Source organism: Sciurus carolinensis, chromosome 5 (assembly GCF_902686445.1).
Source record: "Sciurus carolinensis chromosome 5, mSciCar1.2, whole genome shotgun sequence".
Taxonomy (NCBI): domain Eukaryota; kingdom Metazoa; phylum Chordata; class Mammalia; order Rodentia; family Sciuridae; genus Sciurus; species Sciurus carolinensis.
The window spans coordinates 64,341,853-64,369,819 of NC_062217.1; the positions used below are offsets into that span (position 1 = coordinate 64,341,853).

The 27,967-nt window shown below is 33.1% G+C and overlaps 1 protein-coding gene across 1 annotated transcript in view; it reads right to left on the reverse strand.

Moving 5' to 3' along the window:
• Klhl1 (kelch like family member 1) overlaps nucleotides 1-27,967 on the reverse strand; it is a 409,920-nt gene that overhangs the window by 242,926 nt on the left and 139,027 nt on the right. The window contains exon 3 of the mRNA XM_047552871.1: nucleotides 24,726-24,862. Coding sequence (XP_047408827.1) covers nucleotides 24,726-24,862 — 137 coding nt within the window. The remainder of the gene's footprint in view (nucleotides 1-24,725; nucleotides 24,863-27,967) is intronic.

Genomic DNA, 27,967 nt, shown 5'->3' on the forward strand with positions numbered 1-27,967 from the left:
CCAGGGGAACTATCCAGTCTCCAATCCCCACCTACTGCAATGAAATCTCCCTCCCCAAATCAGCTTTATGCCCTCATCCAGTAGGAAGCAGTTACTGAAGATGGATCTTTGTCCATATGCCCAAAAGGGATCTTCTTATAAAAACAAAAATGGAGGAATGAAGGGAAGTAGGTTAACAAGGCTGTAGCCATGTCTCCCTTGATTCTGCCCCCAACACCATTTTACAACCTAGATTATTCTGACTGTGAACAATCAATTGAGATAACTCACTACCTTCCTAGATTGTTATTAGCCTGCAAACTTCCACTACTTAAGAATAACTTTCCCGCACCTCTCCCCGTCTCCCACTTAAGGGTAGACACTCTGCTCATTTGCTTAATAAAATCTCTTGTGTGAGTTCCCGTGTCTGGAGTGATTTTCTGGCTGCTTTCATACAGTATCTGTACCCATTTCACAGCAATTATGGTTCTTCCTTTGGTTGTAAAAGAAGAACAAAGAGAAATAGGGTTCAAGCTACATGTCTTCAAACTTAGGGGATTAGAGGCTCACTTCATTCCTGAAAGCATACATATGTTTGTATCTGAATATGAGGATAATAAAAAATATGTACATAATTTTATATATACATATGCTATAAGTTTCTAATATGGTATTTAACTAACTGTACTAATGTTTCTAATTGTCTATAATATTTCTTTCCTTTGATCAGTTATATTAACTGCAATACATTGCCATTTCAGTTTTTCTTTTTTTTTTTCCTTTTCTAACTTTTAGAAAATGGAGTTATTTTGAAATGCTTAGGACTCACCTTTGAAATATTCTAGGTTAAATATATGGCACTAGATTTCAATTAGTAATTCAATGTCTTTATGGTTTTATTCTCAGAGATTTTAATTATATTTGAATGGGTTAGGTCATAGTCTCAGAAATGGTTTATTTCATTTTTGTAACATAGACTAGCAGTAGCTCTTTTTTAGAAATAATTCACTAATTTTTGTTGAAAACAGAGCCAGACCACATTTCCCTTGAGTTATAGGGGACATAAGTTCTTGTCCATGGACCATGAGTGGAAATGATGGCTGTTTGTTACTAACAAACCAACATGTTCAGGATAAATATTTATCTGTGTGCTCCTCTTATACCAACTATTAAAGGTGATAATAAAGTCCAAATGGATAGAAATTACACAAGGAAGAGCCAAAGTCCTGAATTAAAACCTGGAATCACTAGATTGAGCTAATAATAGTCAAACTGTATTCCCATAATATACTTAGAATTTGAACATATATAATTATATTAACCATTGCAGCCTCATTTACTCTGTTGCAGTTTTCATTTTATTTTAATTAGCCAGAACCTGTAATGATGTGAACATTTTCATACCATAAATTATTTAGCTATCATTATTACTTTGCTAAATGAATCAACTTTTTCAGTGAATTGCCTCATTAAATCATTGTTTCAAGAAATCAAATGTTTTTCTTGATCTCTGTTAATGAACACTACAGACCAATGATAATGGGCAGGGATTTTTAAGAGTATAATTATTTTATTAAACCTTGTTTAAAAAATTTTGACATGGCTGAATATGAAGATATATGCTTTCATTAGTACAGGAAATTTATTGCCCATTTTTATCTAAATGATTCTTGTCACTATCGACCTCTTTTTTCTGTTTTCTCTTAGAGACTATTTCTAAGGGATTAAAAATTAGAACACCTCATTCTCTTCAGTCTGTAACTTTTTTCATATTTCCATTTACTAATTCTTTGTAATATCTAACATTTTATTTACCCCTCATTTTTAGAACACCAGTAATGTTTATTTCTAGTAGTCATCTTCATGAGAATTACTTGCACCTCAATGCATAAAATATTTTCATATCCACCTTCAAGTCCATGGATATTTCCTTAGGTTTGGTCAAAATGCTATTGATCCCTTACATCCTAACAGTTTATATAACCTTCAATTCTAGAAGTATCTTCCATTTGCATTATTCACTTTATACAATTTCTAACTAATTCATACAACACAAATTTTTGTTACTAAACATATACATATATATACTTAATGTTTTTATTTTTACTTGATTATTGATCTATTCTTTTTTCTGCTTTCTGTCTTTATATAACTTTACCATATTTAATTTTGGTGATAATTACCTAATTATAAATATATATGGTTTTAGTTAAAATGGAAAATTGTGAGAATTTTAATTGTTTTTCTGAGAAAATAATGATCTGTTATTCACATTTCCAAGTCTTTTAAATTTGACTTAAATCTATACGTTAGTTTTATAAATAAAATGTTTTGTTGTTCACACCGAAGTTTTTATTGTGCAATATTTTTCATCTTCATTAATTTGCAAGAACAGTATAAAAACATTCAAATACCCTTCATCTATCTTCACCAAATGTTAACATTTTTGCCATATGTAAGGGTATGCTTGTGTGTGTATGTGTGTGTGTGTGTATAGTGTGTACTGATGCTATACTTGATAAATTATTTGAAAATTAATTTAAGTCACCATATTTCAAACTAAAATGCTTCTGCATGTATTATTAAAAAACAAGGATAGTCTCCAGTTTAGTGATAATGTCACTATCTCATGTGAAATTGGTGCAAAATTATTTTCTACAGTAACATTTTCACAAAATGTTCAACAAATATGCTATATATATTTTATTTTTTTAAATTCAGGATCTAATCAAGAATTATACATTATATTTATGTTCCTTTCTTTTTCTTTACTTTAGAACAGTTTCCCAGCTTTTTTGTTACATAGGGTATTTATTTGGGTGAAGAATCCAGAAAGTTGTTTGTAGAAATCCTCAGTTTGTTCTTGTCAAATAATTTCTCCATGATGGAATTTGGGGAAATCTTTTCGACCATCACTGACCTTGTACCTTTTCTGTGCCATGTCAGGAGGCTCATGATGTCAGAGTGTCCCATTTTGGTGGCTCTAAGTTTGACACCTTTCTTCAAGCAGTATCTATCTGCTGTATTTCTTCATTTGAAAGAAGGCTCTTTCTTTATAATTGATAAAGTAATATATCGGAAAGATAAATATCTTTACATTCATACAACAATATTTTACCCATAAAATGCTTAATAAATAAAAATATTATATTTTGTTTATGAGTTTCACTGAAAGAGTAAGAGAGCAAAGGAATCTATATCAGGCTAAGTGCGCAAAGTATTGATGAAGAAGAAAAAGAGAAGATAAAAGGAGATAATTGAAAGGGATTACAAGTAATGTAAAATTAAGATACTATTTATTATATATTAATTTCCAATTAAATACCTACTTTTATTTTACATATTTTATATGAGATATGTATTAGTAAGAAAGTTAAGCTAGTTTTTTAAAATTCCAAGATTTCTATGAATTCACAAAGACTTTGTGGTTCAGATATTATCAAATAGTAGAAAACTGTGGATTTAAGGTCAATTCAGAGGAAGATGTTTGTTTATAGGAACAAAATTCTCTGAGGAGTTTGTTTTTCATGGAGTAAATAACATTATCATGCAATAATTTTGTGAAACAAAATCTTTATCTGAAGTTGATTCATACTGATTTGAATTATTTGACTAATTACATCAGTGCTAATTATTTATATATATTTAAAGGTTTATAAAACCCTTAGAAAGCAACAGAAAAATGTGTTCTATAAGTTATAGAAACTGATTTTTACATCAATTTTAGGTTATTTATGAAACATATTTATAAAAATAAGTTAAAATAGTGGACACATTGAAATCTGTTGTTATTTACTGGTAATTGATCATGAGTCTAGTAATTTTTAATATATATATAAACACACACATATATATAAATATATCTCCAATATATTTTTATTTAAGACGTTCAAAGGGATTTTTTTTTCTATATTGTTTAATAAGGTCAGCAAGAGGGTGATTGCATGCTTCTTAGCACAGGTCTTATGAAAATCAGGTGAAAGAGATAAATACTAAAAGTTTTTATAGATTTCACATAACTAAGATTTTAGAACATCAGAAGGATGACTTTCCTTACTTTTTTACTATTTGTCTCCATAGATTTTGTTCAGAACAACTAGCACATCATGCCTGAACTACTGTACTTGAAAATGCCTGCTTATTAGATGTGTACTTAGTTGGGGACTGAGACCTTAGATTTCAAGAGGATTTTCACTACTAATTTATGTAAAAGGTTCATTGTGCCTAAACTGTTTGTACATACAGTATGGTTTATGTTGAATACCTGTTTCCTTCTGAGAGTCTGAAATACTGTTATGTTGTAGACAGTAGCTGTTTATATGACCTGCAACTAATAAAACTCTGCATACTAAATCTGATTAGTTTCCCTAGTTGGCACTTTATTACAACTCATTGAAGCGGGGATTATGTGTGTCCTGTAGGACTCAACTAGAAGGAGACCATAGGAAGTATGTGTCTGGTTTTCTCTGGACTTCATTCCAGGGTCTTTGCCCTTTTCTGACTATGTGTTCTTTTTTCATAATTAATCATAGCCATTGGTATTCAGAGTCTTGCTAGTTATTCCAGTGAATCTTTGAACCCTGGAACCTCCCAAGATATTACTCTGATCAGAAGAGTTGGGGTAGAAGACTAGGAGAGCAGTATAGTTAATATTTTAATTCACCAAAATTAAATATAGTTTAATTACAATTATATTCTAATGTATACTTATACAATTTATAGTTATAAATCTGTACTTATATTAATATGTGCAAATTTATATTTATAAATATAGATTTATTGCAATCATATCCCAGGAGATACTTTGTGGAAGTTATAAAACTGATTCCATAAATCATATGGAAAAGTAATGAACCTAGAATAGTCAAAATAATTTTGAAAAATAACAAAATGGCACTACATGATATTAAAACTTAATACAAAGCTACAATAATTAAACTTGATTGGTACTGGTCTAAACAGGTCTAAACATATAGATCAGAGCAAGAGAATAATATCCAGTAATAAATGGACTTATCCATGTGTGGACAAGTAAAATATGTATAGGCACAAGGAAATTCACTTGAAAAAAGGATACTCTTTGAAAAATCAGACATGTATATTCAGAAACATGTATTGCAGTGTAATCCCTCACGACATGTAAAATGTATTCAAGATGGATCTAAATATTAAACTTTAGATTATAGATCTTCAATTAAATAATAGGAGAACATTCTTATGTTAAACAGTTTTTAGATTAACTATCCAAAACATAGTCCATGAAAGGACAAATTGATAAATTTTACTTCACAAAAATCACTGCAAGAGACACTATTACAGAACCAAAAGGTGAACTAGACTGGGGAAATGTTTACAAATCTTATATCTGATAAATCATTAGAACCAGAAAACATAAGAGACTTTCAAACTTGATCAGAGAAAAATTAATATGGGACAAATGATTTAAACAACTTTGTCACAAAAGGAGTATGAAAGAAAGCTACAATCACTGTTGTAGGGAATATACATTAAAAACACAGAGACATTAAACCCTATGAAAACTCCTACTGGAAATGTGACATTGCACAACTACTTTGGAAATCACATTCACCTCATTTACTCAGTCAATCTGCTCCTACCTACTTGCTTATGAAAACTGAAAGCATATATGAATATAAAGACTTCTATATGAATATCTATAGATTTTTTTAATGACCAGTGGCTGGAAACAACCCAAATGTTTATTGACAGGTTATTGGATAAGCAAATTGGAGTATATTTAATTTATTGGAGTATATTATACTTCACAGCATACCATTTTCCTTTCATGAAAATTAAATCATGTTAAACATACCTATCTCATCAAATATTTATCAATTCATTATAAATGACTTCCAAAACATTCATATGTAGAATAATTTTAAAGTGTAATTTTAAATTACTTATTGGTAGTTTTGATGATTAATTTGGGGATTATAACCACTGTCTTAAAGAGTTAAAAATGCTGTATTTTTTTTTTTAACTTAGAACACGTCCAGTGAAAGATATCTCTGTGAAAGCAAAAAGCACAAAAGGAATAATAGTGAGTTTAGAGCTTGAATGCTCACAAATTGAGCTACTTCATGCATGATATATTTCTTTACATCTATAACCTGGCCAATTCTCTGACAGATTTGGATGGTAAAAGAGCAAAAGTCTGCCAAGACTTCGACTTAATCGTTAACTAAAAGGTGAAACGAAAGTAATTCTATGCTTCCAAAGTTAACTTTTAAGGCAAAAATATTCTCAAATAGATTAAGTAAGAGTGAGAATCTACCTGTTTTTGCTCAGGTACCACAGAAAATCAGCTGAAAAATACCTGATGCTTAGATGAAACCTAAAAAGGCTCTGAATTTAGTAGCAGAAAACTTTTAGAAATTATTTTCAAAAAATAAAGAGATTTATAAACTCCATTAAAAAGTTCAGAAGAGACCAAGTAGCCTGGACCCCTACGGTGGGAGGTGCCTTTCAAGTCTAGCTTCTCAGACCAGACCGCCCAGTGAGAGGTTTTCTACACAGAACCAGCCACAAGCCCCCGAACCAACGGAGAGCTTCGATCCGCAAGCAGCCTCCGGGATCAGGGCAGGGCAGCCAGAGACCTCTTCAGGCGGCTCAGCCCACTCTGGCTGCAGGCTCTCTTCACGGGGTGATCCAAGATGGCGGCCTAGAGGGTGACTGCACCCCCAGTCGCTCCAGAACCCAGGAGTTAAGAAGGGGAGGCATTGAGAGACTCGGACTGAAATAGAGCCACGGGTGAGTCTGCCCACTGGGTAAAGCTCGGCCCGGGTGGCAGGCCCAGATAGAGGCGGCTTATCGGAGTCGGGCAGGGCAGCTAGAGTCTTCCACAGGCAGCCCTACACACTCCGGCGGTGGGCCCCGTCCACACAGCCAGCTTCTCCAGGTTCCCGGAGTGGGCCCGCTAGTGAGAGCCTTTCTGACCAGAACAAGCTCCAAGTCCTGGAGCCAGCGCAGCACAGCGTACTCTGGCATGCAAGCAGCTTCAGGTACCAGGATAGGGCAGCCAGAGACTTCCCCAAGTAGCCTGGACCCCTGCGGTGGGAGGTGCCTTTCAAGGCTAGATTCTCAGACCACACCGCCCAGTGAGAGGTTTTCAACATAGAACCAGCCACAAGCCCCCGAACCAATGGAGAGCTTTGATCCGCAAGAGCCTCTGGGATCAGGGCAGGGCAGCCAGAGACCTCTTCAGGCGGCTCTGCCCACTCCGGCCGCAGGCTCTTTCCACGGGGCAATCCAAGATGGTGGCCTAGAGGGTGACTGCATCCCCAGTCACTCCAGAACCCAGGAGTTAAGAACGGGAGGCATTGAGAGACTCAGACTGAAATAGAGCCACAGGTGAGTCTGCCCACTGGATAAAGCTCGGCCCGGGAGGCAGGCACAGATAGAGGTGGCTTATCGGAGCTGGGCAGGGCAGCTAGAGTCTTCCCAAGGTAGCCTTCCACACTCCGGCAGTGGGCTCCTCCCACACGGCCAGCTGCATGGTGCAGGCCCACAGTGAGAGCCTTTCCACACAGAGCCAGCTCCAAACCCTGCAACCAGTAGGGGGCTAAGGGCAGTTTTCTTCGGATGCACTGCATTATCAGATTCCTCCAAGACATGAGGCTACTGAAGGCTGGGAGGTGATACACTGGAAATCTACCGGGACACTATAAGCCAATAGCGGAAATCTGCAATATCTCAGGGTCCCACTGACATCTGACCAATATGAGAAAACAAGGGAAGAAAATGTCCCAAACAAACCTAGATACTACATCAATAAAACCCAATGACAGCACAGCAGAAGAAATGTCAGAAAGGGAGTTTAGAAAGTACATAATTAAAAAGATCAGGGAAGCTAATGAGGAGATGAAAGAACAAATGCAGGCATTGAAGGAGGAGATGAAAGAGCAAATGCAGGCATTAAATGATCGCACCGAACAACAGTTAAAAGACCAAATACGGGAAGCAAGAGATCATTTCAATAAAGAGTTAGAGATACTGAAAAAAAAAGCAAACTGAAATACTTGAAATGAAGGAAACAATAAACCAAGTTAAAAACTCCATAGAAAGCAGAACCAATAGGATAGAACACCTGGAAGACAGAACCTCAGACACTGAAGACAAATTATTTAATCTTGAAAACAAAGTTGGCCAAACAGAAAAGATGGTAAGAAATCATGAACAGAATCTACAAGAATTATGGGATATCATGAAAAGGCCAAATTTGAGAATTACTGGGATTGAGGAAGGCTTAGAGAAACAAACCAAAGGAATGAACAATCTATTCAATGAAATAATATCAGAAAATTTCCTGAATCTGAAGAATGAAATGGAAAACCAAGTACAAGAGGCTTATAGAACTCCAAACATACAAAATTACAACAGACCCACACCAAGGCACATTATTATGAAAATACCTAACATACAAAATAAAGACAGAATTTTAAAGGCCGCGGAGAAAAGAATCAAATTACATTCAGAGGGAAACCAATAAGAATATCAGCAGATTTTTCAATCCAGACCCTGAAAGCTAGAAGGGCCTGGAACAACATATACCAAGCCCTGAAAGAAAACTGATGCCAACCAAGAATCTTATACCCAGCAAAACTTACCTTCAAATTTGACGATGAAATAAGATCCTTCCATGATAAACAAAAGCTAAAGGAATTCACAAAAAGAAAGCCAGCATTACAGAACATTCTCAGCAAAACATTCCATGAGGAAGAGATGAAAAACAATGATGCAAATCAGCAACAGGAGGCGCTAGCCTAAAGGAATAGCCAAATAAAGGAGAAACCAAATCATGTCAAAAACAAATATGAGTCAATTGACTGGGAATACAAATCATATCACAATAATAACCTTGAATGTTAATGGCCTGAATTCATCAATCAAAAGACACAGACTGGCAGATTGGATTAAAAAGAAAAATCCAACATTATGCTGCCTGCAAGAGACTCATCTCATAGAAAGAGACACCCATAGACTAAAGGTGAAAGGATGGGGAAAAACATACCATGCACACGGACACAGCAAAAAAGCTGGAGTATCCATCCTCATTTCAGATAATGTGGACTTCAAACCAAAACTAGTCAGAAGGGATAAAGAAGGACATTACATGCTGCTTAAGGGAAGCATAAATCAGCAAGACATAACAATCATAAATATCTATGCCCCGAACATTGGCTCATCCACGTATGTCAAACAAATCCTTCTCAATTCCAGAAATCAAATAGACCACAACACAATAATACTAGGCGATTTTAACACACCTCTCTCACTACTGGATAGATCGTCCAAACAAAAATTGAATAAAGAAACTATAGATCTCAACAACACAATCAACAATTTAGACTTAACTGACATATATAGAATATACCATCCAACAAAGAACGAATACACTTTCTTCTCAGCAGCACATGGATCCTTCTCTAAAATAGACCATATTTTATGCCACAAAGCTACTGTTAGAAAATACAAGAAGATAGAGATACTACCTTGTACTCTATCAGATCATAATGGTTTGAAATTAGAAATAAATGACAGAATAAAAAACAGAAACTTCTCCAATACCTGGAGATTAAATAATACACTATTATATGATGAAAGGATAAAGAAGACATCAGGAGGGAAATAAAAAAATTCTTAGAAATAAACGAGAACAAAGGCACATCATATCAAAATCTCTGGGACAGTATGAAAGCGGTACTTAGAGGAAGATTTATTTCATGGGGAGCTATCAAAAAAAGAAGTAGAAATCAACAAATAAACGACTTAACACTACAGCTCAAAGCGTTAGAAAAAGAAGAGCAGACCAATACCAAAAGTAGTAGAAGACAGGAAATAGTTAAAATCAGAGCCGAAATCAACGAAATCGAAACAAAAGAAACAATTGGAAAAATTAACAAAATAAATAGTTGGTTCTTTGAAAAAATAAATAAAATTGATAAACCCTTAGCCACACTAACAAAGAGAAAGAGGGAGAAAACTCAAATTACTAAAATTTGGAATGAACAAGGAAACATCACAACAGACACGACTGAAATACAAAACATAATTAGAAGCTATTTCGAAAATCTATACTCCAACAAAACAGAAAACCTCGAAGACATCAACAAATTTCTAGAGACATATGAATTACCTAAACTGAACGAGGAGGACATACACAACTTAAATAAGCCAATTTCAAGCAATGAAATAGAAGAGGTCATCAAAAGCCTACCAACAAAGAAAAGTCCAGGACCAGATGGGTTCTCAGCCGAGTTCTACAAAACCTTTAAAGAAGAGCTCATTCCAATACTCCTCAAACTATTCCATGAAATAGAAGAGGAGGGAACCCTCCCAAACTCCTTCTATGAAGCCAATATCACCCTGATACCTAAACCAGACAGAGACACATCGAGGAAAGAAAATTTCAGACCAATATCCTCAATGAACATCAATGCAAAAATTCTCAACAAAATTTTAGCAAATAGCATACAAATATATATTAAAAAGATAGTGCACCACGATCAAGTGGGTTTTATCCCAGGGATGCAAGGTTGGTTCAACATTCGGAAATCAATAAATGTCATTCACCATATCAACAGACTTAAAGTTAGGAATCACATGATTATTTCAATAGATGCAGAAAAAGCATTTGATAAAATATAGCATCCCTTCATGCTCAAAACACTAGAAAAAATTGGGGTAGTGGGAACATTCCTTAACATTATAAAGGCCATCTACGCTAAGCCCATGGCTAATATCATTCTAAATGGTGAAAAACTGAAAGCGTTCCCCCTAAAAACTGGAACAAGGCAGGGATGCCCTCTTTCACCACTTCTATTCAACATCGTCCTTGAGACTCTAGCCAGAGCAATTAGACAAACCAAAGAAATTAAAGGGATATGAATAGGAAAAGAAGAACTCAAACTATCCCTGTTCACTGATGACATGATTATATATTTAGAGGAACCTGGAAATTCCACCAGAAAACTTTTAGAACTCACAAGTGAATTCAGTAAAGTAGCAGGTTACAAGATCAATGCTCATAAATCCAATGCATTTTTATACATAAGTGATGAATCTTCAGAAAGAGAAATTAGGAAAACTACCCCATTCACAATAGCATCGAAAAAAATAAAATACTTGGGAATCGATCTCACAAAAGAGGTGAAAGACCTCTACAATGAGAACTACAGAACACTAAAGAAAGAAATTCAAGAAAACCTTAGAAGATGGAAAGATCTCCCATGTTCCTGGATAGGCAGAATTAATACTGTCAAAATGGCTATACTACCTAAAGTGCTCTACAGATTCAATGCAATTCCAATTAAAATCCCAATGATGTACCTTGCAGAAATAGAGCAAGCAATTATGAAATTCATCTGGAAGAATAAAAAACCTAGAATAGCTAAAGCAATCCTCAGTAGCAAGAGCGAAGCAGGGGGTATTGCAATACCAGATCTTCAACTCTACTACAAAGCAATAGTAACAAAAACGGCATGGTATTGGTACCAAAATAGACAGGTAGATCAATGGTACAGAATAGAGGACATGGACACAAACCCAAATAAATACAATTTTCTCATACTAGACAAAGGTTCCAAAAATATGCAATGGAGAAAAGATAGTCTCTTCAACAAATTGTTCTGGGAAAATTGGAAAACCATATGCAATAGAATGAAATGAAACCCCTATCTCTCACCCTACACAAAACTCAACTCAAAATGGATCAAGGATCTCGGAATCAGACCAGAGACCCTGCATCTTATAGAAGAAAAAGTAGGTCCAAATCTTCAACTTGTTGGCTTAGGATCAGACTTCCTTAACAGGACTCCCATAGCACAAGAAATAAAAGCAAGAATCAACAACTGGGATAGATTCAAACTAAAAAGCTTTCTCTCAGCAAAGGAAATGATCAGCAATGTGAAGAGAGAGTCTACAGAGTGGGAGAATATCTTTGCCAACCATACTTCAGATAGAGCACTAATTTCCAGAATCTATAAAGAACTCAAAAAACTCTACACCAAGAATAAAAATAATCCAATCAACAAATGGGCTAAGGAAATGAACAGACACTTCACAGAAGAAGATGTACAAGTAATCAACAGATATATGAAAAAATGTTCAACATCCCTAGTAATAAGGGAAATGCAAATCAAAACTACCCTAAGATTTCATCTCACCCCATTTAGAATGGCGATTATCAAGAATACAAGCAACAATAGGTGTTGGCGAGGATGTGGTGAAAAAGGAACACTCATACATTGCTGGTGGGGCTGCAAATTAGTGCAGCCACTCTGGAAAGCAGTGTGGAGATTCCTCAGAAAGCTTGGAATGGAAACACCATTTGACCCAGCTATCCCACTCCTTGGCCTATACCCAAAGGACTTAAAATCAGCATACTACAGAGATACAGCCACATCAATGTTCATTGCTGCTCAATTCACCATAGCCAGATTGTGGAACCAACCTAGATGCCCTTCAGTTGATGAATGGATAAAGAAACTGTGGCATATATATACAATGGAATATTACTCCGCAATGAAGAATGATAAAATTATGGCATTTGTAGGCAAATGGATGAAATTGGAGAATATCATGCTAAGTGAGATAAGCCAATCTCAAAAAAGTAAAGGACGAATGATCTCGCTGATAAGCGGATGAGGACATATAATGGGGGGTGGGAGGGGTTAGCATTAGGTTTAGGATTAGGTTTAGGGTTAGGGATAAGGAGAGCGGTAAGAATGAAGGAAAGAAGGACTGTATAGAGGGATAAGAGGGATGGGAGGGGTGGGAGGGGTGGGGGGGAAGGAAAAAAAAATAAACATCATTGCCCTATGTAATCGTATGATTACACAAATGGTATGCCTTGACTCTATGTACAAATAGAGAAACAACATGTATCCCATTTGTATACAATACAAAAAAAAAAAAAAAAAGTTCAGAAGAAATTTGTATTCAGGGATAATTAATTGAAAATGTCAATACTTCTTCAAGAAATAAATAGCCTTCGGCTCAAGTAACTTCCTTAATTTCCCTCATGATCATGAGAGTTTCAGGTTTCTGATTCAGACAGAAAAATATGTATCAGGAAAGCAACTATATGCCTTTCTCTCTGTTTCTCTTTTATCAATGAAATAAATATTTATTAAAATTTCCCCAGAAGTTTTTTGGCCATATTGCCCTGGAAAGATTGTGTCACATGACTGTGCGTAACCCAGTGGAGAGGTAAGGAGGAATATACCAAGTACTGGTTTTTGACTGCTTAGAATTTTTCATTACCCTCTGATTCAAGAGAGTGGATTAAGGAGGGAATGGTTTATAGATAAGAATCACCAAGGAAAGCTACAATCATCTTCACTTGTCTTAAGTAAATGGTAAAACTATTAAATATTCCAAATACATGTAGGCTTAAACTCTGATTTTCTACAAGACATTTAAAAGTATTAGGTATTGGAATGAAACTATTTAAAATAGAATGAGAAGGAAAGAGTTGATATTTATGTAAGAATATGATGCTCACTGTTCTATTATTTATTATGTAAGCAGTCCCTTAGTAACAATTTATGATTTTACAAATAAAATGTATACATATATAGTTAAAAATCTGTTATATTGAAAAATTTATATCACCAAAGGTATTGTTTTAAAAATGCGTATTTCACCAGACAACTGCAAAAAACTGCCTTATAAAATTCACAAAGTAAATTAAATACTATCTATTTGTCAACCTGTCTTCCTCCCTCCCTCATTCTCAATAGCAAGAAAAATAATCTCATTTATTTTCAAGAAACTAAATCTTCAAAATTGTTTTTGTCAGAAAATTAGAGGATTTTAGAAGTACATTTTTAAGTTAGTATACTCACAGATTTCAAAGAAAATTTCAAAGATGTTACACAGATTTTTTTCACCTACCATTAACCAGGCTTCCCTTATTATTAATATCTTACATTAGCATGGTACATATATTTCACTAATGGATAAACACTATTACATTATTAGATAAATCCTTACTTTACTCACATTTCCTCTGATTTTTTTTTTTTTTTTAACTTAATGTCTTCTTTTTTTCTGTCATGGGTTACCATTCAGGGTACCATGACTCATTTATTCATGTCTTCTTTTATATCTCTTGACTGTGACAGGTATGCCAAATTTAATGACTGGCAGTTTTGAAGTATATTATTTTGTAGAATGTTCTTTCATTGAGATTTTTCTGATTATAATTAGACTGGGATTATGAATTTTTGCTCTCATTACATCCTAACAAGAAAATACTACCAGCATGATTTTTTGCTATTGATGTTCATTTTGATGGCTTGGCAGAGGTAATGCCTGTCAGGCTTCTCTACTAATACTGGTCTTTCCAGCCTTTCCATTGTGTGCTGTCTGAAAGAATGTGTATGCATGGCTCACACCTAAGGAGTGAGGAGTCGTGTTTATCTTCTGAGAGTTGAATAAATAGTGATTTGGAATTCTTTGGCAAGGGAAATTTATCCTCCATCACTAATTTACTTATTCAATAATTTACTTATGCAGTATCAGCAAAATCATTGGATTTTTTCAGAATAAGTGTTTTAACATAGGCAGGAAAGTTTAGAGCTTATATCAATTTATAATCTTTCTTAGGTTTACATATATTTTTAACAGTTTCCAAAAAGTTGATTTTTATTGCATTCAATTTTTACTGAGACTTTCACAAACATAAAATTATTCCTTGTCAACATTTGCTACATAACTGGTACTCTGATCTTTTCTCCCTCTCATCAAGAAGAAAATCCTGGTTGCCTTCTAAAACTTACAGCAAACTAGTTTTAGGATACAGACTACAAGTTCTATATATGAAATTCTATAAATATATATCTCATTAATCTAAATAATGTCTTACATGTTTTCCAGTCATAAGAAATGCAAGCTTAATGTTTTTTCAGTACTAAATACATTTCAGAGTGTAAGGGCCTACTGTTCCAAAGGTCAAAGAAAGTTATGCAAGGACCAATGTAAAGGTAACTCTAACAGGAAAAGCTATTATTTTTCCATTTTTACCTGCACATGTTACCTGTCGCTTTGAAAATCCACTGGGAATCAGGTCAGAAAAAAATTCAGGAGTTCTAATTTACTTAAATTGCCTCAAATGTGTTTTCCTTATATACTTATCCTTTGAAGAAAATAGAAAATTGTTTTCTGAACAAAAGTCTTGATTTTCTTTAAACATTCCCTTGACCCACATCCATTCACTGGTGTTAAACTTCCTTGACTTTAACAATAGACTATGCCCTTATCTTTAGTATGTTATACATTATAACTCTAGGCCTAGTCAAATGCATAGATATTTTTCTACTCCTACTACTTTCTCCAGAATTTAGCATAAAACAACTTGTCATGCAACACTCCAAGAAATTGTAAGAAAAAGAGAATTAACTCATGTTATAGAAGTTATCTAGGTCTCTAATTTAAGTAACATTATGATCGCCCACCGCCCGCAGGGACAATCACAACGCGTACGCTCTTCTTGATCACAGGAACCAAAAGGGCTTTATTCCACAAGTCTCAGACTTATATTGAGAACATCAGCCTATCAGAGAGTAGACTACCAGGAAAGTCAGCCTATCAAGGAACAGTCTCCAGGCAGATACCAGGATTGCCTCATGTACAACAGCCAACCAGATTTACTTCCTAAAACTTATATATGAGTGCAGCTATGTCTGGCAAGCTGCCAGGTGCCATCTTAGAGATCAGGCCACAGTGCGGCTCTGGGGCCCTCAGAGCCCGCCCCTGACATAACATAATTTGTCAACTTGTCCACCAGACCTAGCACAGATATGTTAATTTGGCCATTACAATAACCAATTTTGTGCAGAGTATATACTCCTTAAGATCAGCATAGAAAATGCCATTTCCTTTAAATGAATTTTATCTAGTACCTAATTGAGTTTGATTCTCAGATTTAAGTATTCTTTTGTTTAGTGCATGGAATTATTATCGTCTTGTGTACCTGGACAACATGATTTGAACTTGAATCAGTTGATAGAAGCAACAGTTCTGTAACTCATTATTGCATCCACTTTTGGCATAATAGCGAGGCTGTATGAAGTACGCACATGGTGTCTTAGGCATATTCAAAATATCTTTGAATACTTTGACTATTTCAAATTACAAAAGGATACAATTTCTTCAGACTTTAATAGGATAAAGCATGTGTTTCTTTTGAGCAAACTATTTACTTTTATTTTGTACTATAACTCACTATATTGATGTCTTTGTCTTGGTGACTAAGAAGCTATAACAAATTGGTATGTCATTTCCTTGAATACAAACAGAAACTTAAAATATTTACTATTGTGCAATTCATCCCATGGGTGTTGTGGATTTTAGTTTAAATATGTTTTCTAGGTTCTTTAGATTTGACTTTCAGAGACATTCTAAAATTCTGACACCTTAGTTACTTAAGAATGAATACCCAAATTATAATCTAGTGACTTATTAAAATGACTTTTAAAACTTTATTACTCTTTGACATTTTACTTCAATGGGGAAAACAAAAATGAGACAGAAAGGGTAAGCATAAAAGAATACAATTTCTACTGGAAGACTTTAGCACTAGTAAGTAGGCCATTATCCCATACAATAAGGTTGAATTAAAATTACCTGTCAAGGACTTCCATCTCGACATGCTTAAATATTTTCTGCACTAACTTGGGTATTTGTGCTGTAGAAAGAAAAAGCTGGCAGGTTTTGGCATTTATTTTCTGACATTCTGCTCAGATCATTAGAACTCTACTATCTTGTCAATATTTCCACTCTATAGACCCACTGTCTCTCTTTTCTGGGGTCTCTGCATTGACAAACATTTTGGTTGTTGGTTTAGTAAATAAGTTTCCTTTTGACTGTATTTTGGTTCTCAAAATATGCTTTATATGTTACCTTCTTACCTTTAAGTTATCATTATATGTTAAAGCTGAGAAATAATTGGATGAAGACTCATATCAGTAAAATATAGGGGCCCACGAAATATTTAAATTACTTAATGAGAAGCAAAAATCAGGTATGTCAATAAAAGTAAACATCTAACAATCAGAATGCATACAGGGCTGTTGAAGAGAGTTGTGTTTAAATAACAATATTGTTGAAGGCCAATGTAAAGACAAATAAATGATGTTAAATTGTACATACTATACTATTCGGTGTCTGAAGTATAACATGATAAAGTATACAGACAATTTGGAATTAGAGTGAATGTGAAATAATCCTGAGAACACACAGTAAACCCTGTGATTAATGTAGAACCATATGATTAATGCAGAATACACAGCATGCAAAATGAACAGATGATGTGATGGCATCTGCTTCCATTTTTACCTCTAGCATGCAAAGCTGTGGAGCTTTTAAACAGTTAAAAGACTGAGATCAGCAATAAAGTAAAATCAAAATAATTTTTTTAAGGAAGCAAGGTTGGTTATGAAATAAATGTTGAGAGATTTTTTTTCCTTGAAAGTTCAAAAATCAAATATGAATGAGTCATATTGTGATAGATACATAACCTTTACTAATTGGCTTGCAAATAACAAGATCCACATAACATTTTTATTAAACATTCCTGTTAAATCCCATATATGAAGTTCTCAATAACAACAACAAAAATCTAGATAATATCCACAAAATATATATTCTTTTTATTATTTATTTTGAAATAATAATTTTACTCACATTAGTTTTATAAACATTCAGTTTTACATGTGTACACGTACAAACAACAAAAGCAAAGAAGGTTATTTGCTAAAATAATTGAAAGGCAGGAAGATGATGGAAATATAGAACTTATTTTTATTGTTTTACTTCTTTCTTACTGAAAATACAGGTTATTTCAACATTTTGTGAAAATTACTTAAATAAATGTTTTAAGATAATGGATAATAATTATACATAAAACCAGTCTTTGAAGGCTCAATTTCCTTATATTGAGGATAGAATTTTCCATCTAGTTAGAGCTCTAAGTTTAAAACTAATATTCTACTAATGTATTTGCATAATTCATTCCACTTGAATTAAACCAGTAATAAAAATGAAACAATAATTTACTTTTAATTACAATAAAAAATTCTGAAGAGTTTAGATGGTGAAGTCCAGGCTTAATATATTGATATGTACTTTTTAATATTAAATAAGAGCATAAAACATCTCAGTGCTTATGTGTGACTATTTATTTCATTCAAATGTTTAGCAGTAAGCAGAAGCTATCTTAAAATTCCATTGCATTGTACCAAGACTTTAATTAACTTCAGCAGCACACAAGACTTTTTTTTACAAATAAGTTAACTCTTCAGTGTGATTAAAGGTTTGCTATTTGGCAGTTTAATTTTCTACTCCTCTTTTTTAATACCACTACTAGATGGACAGCTTCCTTTATTTAAACTGTGTCCTTATCAGTTCTCTACAGGACCTGACACTTTGATAGTAACCTTGCATTTCCATCTCCCATATTTGTTAGAACTCTTAATTCCTTACCCATCAATGAACACAGCATATTTCCAAGAATGTCAGAATAGGAAGGATTATATAAAAGATAAACCAGGAAGAAATTTCTATCAGCAAGTTTCTATATCGTGAAAAAGTACATCTTTTCAAATATATTTCTTCTTCTCTTTATACAATGTGATAGTAGATTTTTGACTTGGCTTGCAGTTCAAATATGGCTGTGTGCATACACATGTAAAATCAATATAGTAGCTCTCTCTGCTCCATTCTCTAGAGAGGAAAACTTGGCTTTGTAAAAAAGAATGTTTATATCAAAAGATAACAAAAGAGTTATTTTAAGTGCTAAATTTGAAAGTTCATTAAAATTTAGTTATTGTGTAATTCAGCATATTGCTTTCTAGAATCCAATATACTGCATAGCACATAGTAGCCATATAGTAGCTTGTCATGTGTTCACAGGACAAGGACCATTACACACATTAATGTGTTCATATTATTGAGCACCTTTGCTATCTGCAGGAGACAAGCATTAGATTGGGAGGAATAATAAACCAAACCTAGAACGAGTCACTGCATAGCCACACAGCAGTCAATTCAAGCTACCTAAACTATTTTGACAGCAAGTTATGCCATTCCAATGAACTCCTATGTATCTGACACTCTACGAAAGGGCAGCAAAATGTAAGAGAATATACCACTCATTTTTTTGTTCTGTCATTCATATTCTAGTAATATGTTCATTGTCTTTCTATTGATCTTTGTCAGGTGCCTTTACTTCACTAACTGGGGTGTATGAAGAACTCTATAGAGTTCTGAAAAATAAATATGTGTCTTCCTATTAATCGAAAAAATTTCTGATTTACCTCAAGATGAATTTTATCAATGCATACTAATGATATTTAATATGTTACTCTAAAAATATTTTGGTCCTTCTGACTGCACAGATCTAATACAGAAAGTGTTCATCTGTAAAATGTGTGATATTCAGGATAGAATACATCTGTACGTCTCTAACTTCATAGGGGATTGGAAAGTAGAAAGATGCAAAACTGTGAAGCCTAATTATTCTTTTCTTGCCTGACTCCATGCTTTTAAGAATCTCCAACAGAATAACTTCAGAACAGCATTGACATTATTATACCAAGTTAAAGACTTTATTATAGATAAATAAGATACTGAGTATGTTTTATAAATGAGTACACTATAGAAGATAAGCTCTGTTATGTATTGTAAAATACTCAAATTTTACTTTTACTACCTTGGACAATATACAACTGAGAGTGATATCAAAATACATTGATTTTAATGCTTTTGAAAAAAATAGAGCTCTTTCACTATACCAGGCTTGAATAATTCTGAGCTCTATTAAATTTAACTTAAAGGTTTATGCCATTTTAATTTGTGTTGTAGTCACTTCAACTTGATTATATAATCTTCTAGTATATACGACCCTCCTGCAATAAGAACTAAAATGTTGTTAATAAGATTACTATTTAATTTAGAAAAATTGATATATAATATTAAAATTGAATATTCTCTAGATTATAAATAAGCTTTTAATTTAAAATTAAAAACATCAACTGTATAAGAGCTCTGCTAATAATACACATTGTTGCTTATATGAGCCTTTGCTCTCTACAAATGGGCAAGTTCACAAGCAGATTTCAGAAAAAGCAAATCAAACCGAATGGAAAATTTTAAAAGAAAAATCTTGAAATTACTTATACAGCTAAGTAAGAACTAGAAAAGTGCTATGACTTTCATAATTGTATATAAATTTATTTCTAAAGTGAGTATACAATTTTCACTTTTTTCCATTTTTGATATGTAACAATGTATGAAAAAAATGACTGAATTATGCCATTATTAGGCAAAGAAGCAATTCTGATACTTCAGTAAGTGCTCATCTTTTTCTTATTATTGAATTATTACCTTGCATCCATCCAAAAATATTTTCTTTAATTTCTTGTTTTCTCTAACACAAAGAACTTAGTATTTTTAATTTAAAATACTAAGTATTTACATTATAAATATTGATATTTTTCCTTAAAAATTATTTTTCTGTCTCATTGAAGAAAGCTTTTTTGTTGTTGCATTAGTATTGTAGTTTCAAATTGTAGTTGGGATAATTGCAAACATCTAATTGTAAAGAGCTTTGATTTAAATAATACGTTTTCTGTGCAAATGACATGAGTGAGTCATCAACTCAACTATCCAAGTAATGGCAAAGTGTCATCCATTATGTTTGTGTTGATTGTGCTCTGTGTGAATTTTTATAATTACTAATTTGGTGAAAACTGGATAGTATAAATGTATGGAGTACATCAAATAATGTATTGATTTCGTGAGAGGATCCAAAAATATTCTGCCAAATTATTTTGATGATTCCTATAATGACCACAACCTTCCAAATTCTTGATCCTTTTTTTCTCATGTCATTTGCTGGACAAGGAAAACCAAAGACTTAAAAAGTAGGGTGTTTCCCATGTCTTAGTATACATAAATTTTTATTATAAAATCTATTTTTAAAAGACGACTCTTTTTTCTCCAAATAAAAGATTATTGAACTCTATAATCACTGAAATTTATATCATTCAAAAATTCATTTCAAGCTACTTTATTCATTTAATTTCTAAGTGAATGAAATAACTTAGCTATAAATTGTCTTTTCAAATCTTATACTTGCCAGATTCTATGAGAAAAATTATCTGTTTAAATCATTTTAATGCACTCTGATCCATCTTCATTGGACACATTACTTCTATATCTAATAATTATCAATTCCTTTTTTTTTTTTTTTTTTTTTTTTTGCGGTACTGGGGATCAAACTCAGGGCCTTGTGCTTTCGAGGCAAGCACTCTACCAGCTGAGCTATCTACCCAGCCCAATTGTCAATTCTTGATGAAGTTGATCCTCCTTAGTTGCTCCAAGTCTAGAAAACCTTAAACATTAAGAAAATATTCTGAAATGACTGATCCTTTACTAGCCTTCTGGTTCATTCAATTTTTTTCTCCTTTCTGAGATACATTTATTTTTTTCCCTCTTCAAACAGTCTTGCAGATCAGTTAGCTAGTTAACTAACTAGTCACATATGCAGGTACCCTCTATTCTTCCCTTTCTATACAATTTCTCACTTCATCTCTTCTATTGTTATGATTTTATATTATATGTAGAAAAAAGGTATATATATTCTCACAGCTACAATTTTCTCTATAATACCACACAAATTATTTGTTCATCTATCACATTTCTGCAAACTCGCAATTGGAAATTTATTAACCACTAGGGACAAATGTGTATAGGAGCAAAGGTCCAAGTGGCAGTGGCAGCTGAGAGGCAGCTTTATATCCTGCTTGCCCTCTGTAAAGCAGAGCCCAAACTGGGTCATTACATTCAGCAGGAAGCTTTGAAACACCTTCCAACCCTGTGTAGCAAGATGCTGAGTGTTTTTGATCTAGTTTTACACATAAGAAATGCAAGACCACTAGGGCACGGAGACTGGGTGTTAGGTCTATGCCTCACTATGGCTAGAAGGATCCATAAAAGGATTCATGATTCTAGCTTCATGATTCTTCCAGGTCTAGGAAACAATAATGTGATAATGTTTGCTGCAGTTTAGTTCAGAAGAAAATGCTCCTTTATACTACTGTTTAATGTTCTAAGCAAATTGAAATTGAATTGAGAAGGACTTAGCAATCCCCTCAGTTCCCTTAAACTTTTATAGGCTCTTTCCTGACTTTTGGTCTTGACCTTCCTCAGAGCATTTACTTTAGAAAAATTAGAATTGTAAATTTTTCTCTACTCCTTTTCGATATGTTTTCAAAAGCCTTCTGTCAGTTTTACAACCCAATAATGATTTTCCCTAAGAAACTGATAACCTTATCTTAATGATGTAAACCTGAGGGGAGATCAACTCTTCTATCCCTCAGTTTCTGTGGGAAGGAAGAAGTTTAGGAAGATATTGCTCCTAGTTTTGAAATTAACCCCATCACAAAGAAATGAGAAAGTTTACTTTTCCTTTTGTAAAATCAATTATGGCAAACATAAATGATTGGAGTCCTTAGTTTGAATCTAGAACTTAAAAATCCTCTCACGCTTTGTAGAGATTGATTTGTTATCTTTCTCCCTTATTGGAACAGCCTTGAAAAATGTCTTGCTTATATGTTTAACTATGTCCTCTTCAACTTTTTACTTTGTCAAATTATTACTCCAAAATTATGGGGCCAAAAACAACTAAGTCTTTCATGGCCTCAGTGCTTTGATAGTCTGCACTCAAAGAATTATGCATTTTCTCTGTTCCAAGAGTCTTCATTTACTGAGAATTGCATTAAAATTAGTAAGGTCCTCTCCCCAATAAGCAAAATCCTGAATGAGGACAGATTCCTGCTGGTTCCATAGGCATTTGACTCCTGTATGTTATCTTCACAATGCCATCAATTATTTCTCTCTTACCAGAAATGCTGGGAAAATACAGCTCCTTAAACAGGGGCCCTGCTGCATTGATAATCAGGTTCTATCTTGCATTTTTCTTCTAATCTCACAGGAGGATCAAGAATTCAAGCAGAATGAGCTACAAGACATTTCTAAGAACAAACAAATCATCAATTCACTCTGTCTTTGCCTCTCTCATGATATTTGATTATATCTGTCCATCTCTTAGTAAACTTGAAGAGTTATGTTTTTCTAACTAATGCAAGTCTTGATAATGCTCCAGACAAGAGTTTCATGCCTTCTAAATTCCTCAACATTTGACATTATATCATATTTTCCCCTCATCTAAATCATCTCTTCACTTGGGCTGTGAGTTTCTGGAGAGCAAGACATGACTTATTTATTAGCTTGTTCTCCTGAGATGCAGCTAATACTTGTACTTTAAATATTATCCAACAAATGTTTACTACATTGGCAAAATTATTTGAATGCACAGAATATAATTGGGTGAATACCAATAGAATATGTTGATGTAGTAAGTCAGGGAAATAAAGTTTGAAAAATTCATATTCTCAAATCTAAGTATCTTTATTGTCCCTTTCAACTAAGTTTGTTATTATGTCCTTATTAAATGTTCTGTGAATGTTTTTACATTAAAACAACATATTACAAAGATAAAAACTCTTTGAAACCATCATTTCCAAAGGAAAAGACATTTAGAATCTCTTTCTCACCCTAATGCTATGAGCAAGTATGGACACAGATTTGTATTTAACAATTAGTATGCTCACTGTCCTCTCGAAAGTTCTTTCCATGGCTATTATCAAGAATAAAAGCAACAATAAGTGTTGGCGAGGATATAGGGAAAAAGGCACACTCATACATTGCTGGTAGGACTGCAAATGGATGCAATCATTATGGAAAGCAGTAAGGAGATTCCTCAGAAAACTTGGATTGGAACCACCATATGACCCAGCTATCCCACTCTTCAGTTTATACCTGAAGGACTTAGAATCAGCATACTACAGTGACACAATCACATCAATGTTTATAACAGATCAACTCACAATAGTTAAATATGGAACCAACCTAGGTGGCCTTCAACAGATAAATGGATAAAGAAAATGTGAAATATATACACAACAGAATATTTCTCAGTCTTAAAGAAGGAGGGAATTATGGTATTTGTCAGTAAATGATGGAACTGGAGAATATCATGCTAAGTAAAATAAGCCAATTCCAAAAAACCAAAGGCTGAATGTTTCCTCTGATATGTATTTGCTAATTCACCAAAGAGGGGGCATTAGGGAAGAATAGAGGTACTTTGGATTAGACAGACGGGAGTGAAGGGATGGGAGAGGGTATAAGGGTAGGAAGGATAATAGAATAAATCCAACATTATTTTCTATGTGCATATATGGTTGCATGACAGATGTGATTCTACATCATGTGCAACCAGAAGAATGAGAAGTTATACTACATTTATTTATGATGTGTCAAAATACATTCTACTGTATTTTGTAATTGTTAATTAGAACAAATAAAAAATTAACAAAAATGTTCATTCCATCAACACTTTATTTATATAAGCCTGTTTAAATTCTTTGTGGAAGATAGGATATATCAACATATATATATATATATATATATATATATATATATTTCTGATCCCAATAACAAATGAAAAGTCAGTCTGAATTTCCCCCATTAAAAAATTTTCAACTGAAAATTAAAATACATAGGTGAATCTTTTCTCTTGTGTTTTCAAAACTTTACTCAAAGGAAATGAGCTAAAATGCATAAAACATAAACTTGATGTTACAACTCTTTTCTCATACCTGTATATGCAAATTGGACAAGGTCCCAGAGGGCATTGGGGTCTATGCCTTCCATCTTAATTTCCTCTTGCTTGGCTTCACAAACATCACTTGTAAACATGGCAGCGAAATAGTCAGAGACGGAACTCAGAACAAGCCTGAAAGAGTCACAGGATCTAATTTAAGCCATGACCATAAAGCATGAAAACACTGTCAACCAGAATGCATTGCAGAGCACATAGTCAATCATTAATCAATCAATAGATCAATGCATTATTTATTTATTGCCTCAGAATTTTTCTTTTAAAAACTGATTTAAGAAATCTTGCCCTTTTGGTCACAAAGCATTCTCCCATATTTTCTTCCATTGTTCTAAATTTGTTTTTCCTTTCACATTTAGAACATTAATCCTTTTGAATAAAAATCAAGTTTTATTTCTGTCTACATACTGATCCAGTTTTCACCACACTTGTATCCCCATTCTATTAAGGTGCCACCTGCATCACAAATTCAAATCCTGAATGTACATTTACCTGTCTCTGAGATTCCTATTATATTTTTTTGCCATTTGCCTGTTATGCCATTGCAATAATCTTTTTTAATACTATGAGTCTATGTCTTTATAATCAATAAGGTAATTCTTTCTATTTAGTTTTCTTTTTATTTAAATATTATTGGAGTTTGATTCTTTCATCAATGAAGTTTCAAACTTTCTAAAGAAAGTTTTTAAAGCTCTTCTCAGTAATCACAATGGAACTCTGATTTAAAAAATCATTGATTTTTTCCAATTTCATCTGGGGTAGGTTGAAATTTTTTAATATAAACCAACCAAACCAAAAGCATAATATCTACACATGTATTTGTAATATCTTGTCTACTTTACTGTCAAATATAAAAGCTTTCCCTAATATTGAACTTTATAGTGTTGGTTAATTCCTATATGCTTTTCAGGTTGAGTGGCACTGCACATAATCTCTTCATTCTAATTCTACTTTTAGTGTTTAGTCTAGGTGGTAATAAATTATACTTTCCATGTCTTAAAAGAAAAAAAATATAAATTTTTATTGAATAAAAATACCTTATATAAGACATTGCAGATACAGCTACAATATATTTTCAGAGAAATGAAATCTAGCCCAGCTTTCAAAGGTATAGTAAAGAAAATTTTCCTAGTATTGATACTAGTTTGGTTCCAATAGAAAGTTAGCTTTCTTATTCTTATCATTTTTTGTGTGTGATGTAATATGTCCCCCATTTCTAAATGTTTAGATTTTTTTCTCTTTTAGGATTTTACTAGTTTCATGATAATATGCATAAAGTGGATGTTGTTTAGATTTACTCTGTGTATGATCTACCGAGCTTCCTAGAGTAGTGGGTAGATTGTCTTTTATCAAATTTTAAAACTGCTCTGCAAATAAATCCTCAGGTTTTAGCACAATTTGCTTTCTGACTCTTTCACGGACTCAAATTATATTTCTGTCTCAACAATCAAGAATGCCTTTAATGCTCTGTGGTTTCTAGTGATTTGAATTTTTTAAAATCCCATTTGCTATTCTCCTTTGCTTTATTTATTATATAATTTTTCCTGTAAATGTTTAAGTTATTTTTGTAGTTATTTTTATGTACTTTTCTGATCCTTTTAACAGCAGAGTCATTTCTAGATCAATTGCATCAATTGGTTTTACTCTTGACAAGTTTTTTTCATGTACTGAAAATTTTAATTGTATAACAGACATTATTCCATCATCCCCCTAAATATTAGAAGCTATAAAGGATCATGACTTTAGTTTCTAGGGTTATTTTTTTAAAAGAGTTCTTTTGATTGTTTTGGTTGTTGGTTGGTATGTTCACACTTTTTTGATCATTTTAAAGAAAACCATATTTGGGTTTTCTGGTGATTTATTGCTGCTGGAGTCGGAATAAAGAGTTCCCATGAACTTTTTCCATCCTAAATGGAAATATAAATTTTAAAAATATTGGATAAAACTCTTGACAATATATCTTTACTTATAAAGGAAAAAAAGTTAAAAAAAAAAGGACATGTAGTTAAGAGGTGTATTTTTCACAGTTGTTTAGAGTTAGCAACTCAGAAACTTCCTTTTTTTTAAGAGCAGGGTAGAGGAAATCAAGACATTTTTGAGGGTTATCAGAGAAAGATTAGTCATTGATTGATAATGGAAGAGAGGAGAAAACAAGAGACTATGATCTGGAGGGACCAAGATGAATTCTTTGTTTTTAACAGAAAAAGTACAGAAACTCCCATTTATTTTGCTCTGTGTGTGTGTGTGTGTGTGCAGATTAAGGATTTCTTGGAAAAGCAGACTGTAGAGCAGGAAAAATACAAAATGTGCCTGTGACTCCTTTTGTTCCAGAAGCTAAGTGCTCAAAACCAATGCAGACTCGTCAAATGAACTAAATAAGATGCCTACCTCTGCAAGCAGAGCAAGAGTAAACTTTGAATGTGTTTCTTTAGCTTTCTTTTTTTCCACTAAGAATATTGTAAAGGACATAAAAGAAGAAATGTCAATATCTCTAAGTTTTCATGATATTCTAGTAGGAAATTTTTTTCAATTACTTATTTTGCAGCTTTATGTATTTTAAATGTTTATCTTTTGTATAATGTAAGTGAAGCATGGTGAAATTTAATTTAAACAAAAAGGTACATTCCTTGTTTTAACTGAAAAAACTCCTTAGGTATAAAATGTATGTATTTATGAAGTCCCTTGTGGGACTTATGATTTTATGTATCTTAATATTAGTGCCTAGAATGGCAACATGTTAGAAATACTTAAATTTATCAGTTCCCCATGCATTGGTTACTAAACATGCCATTTTTTTACATTCTCAAAGTTTGACAGAATGATTAAAACACAGATATCATCAAATGTATATTACATACCAGTTAGATAAATCACTGTCAAGTGATTGGTTTTGTATAAAACAGTAAATATAATACTATGTGAAAGAAACAAACTACTATGAAATGGGATAAATATGTTTTTTAAGTGTAAGAAATATATTGACATAAAGTTAACCAGTTCAATCATAACACATAAAATCCATAACTGTAGGAAGGACACATCCGGTAGAGCAAAATATTGTGTGACCTATATTATTTAATTTTAAATCATTACATACATATTCTCCATTTTCTATGACTTATAAAATATTGCTAACTCAGTGACAGAAAGGTAGAAAAATTTAGACTTCACTTAGATTTAGTGACACATAAGCTTTGAATTAGATTTTAGAAGAAGGATTTA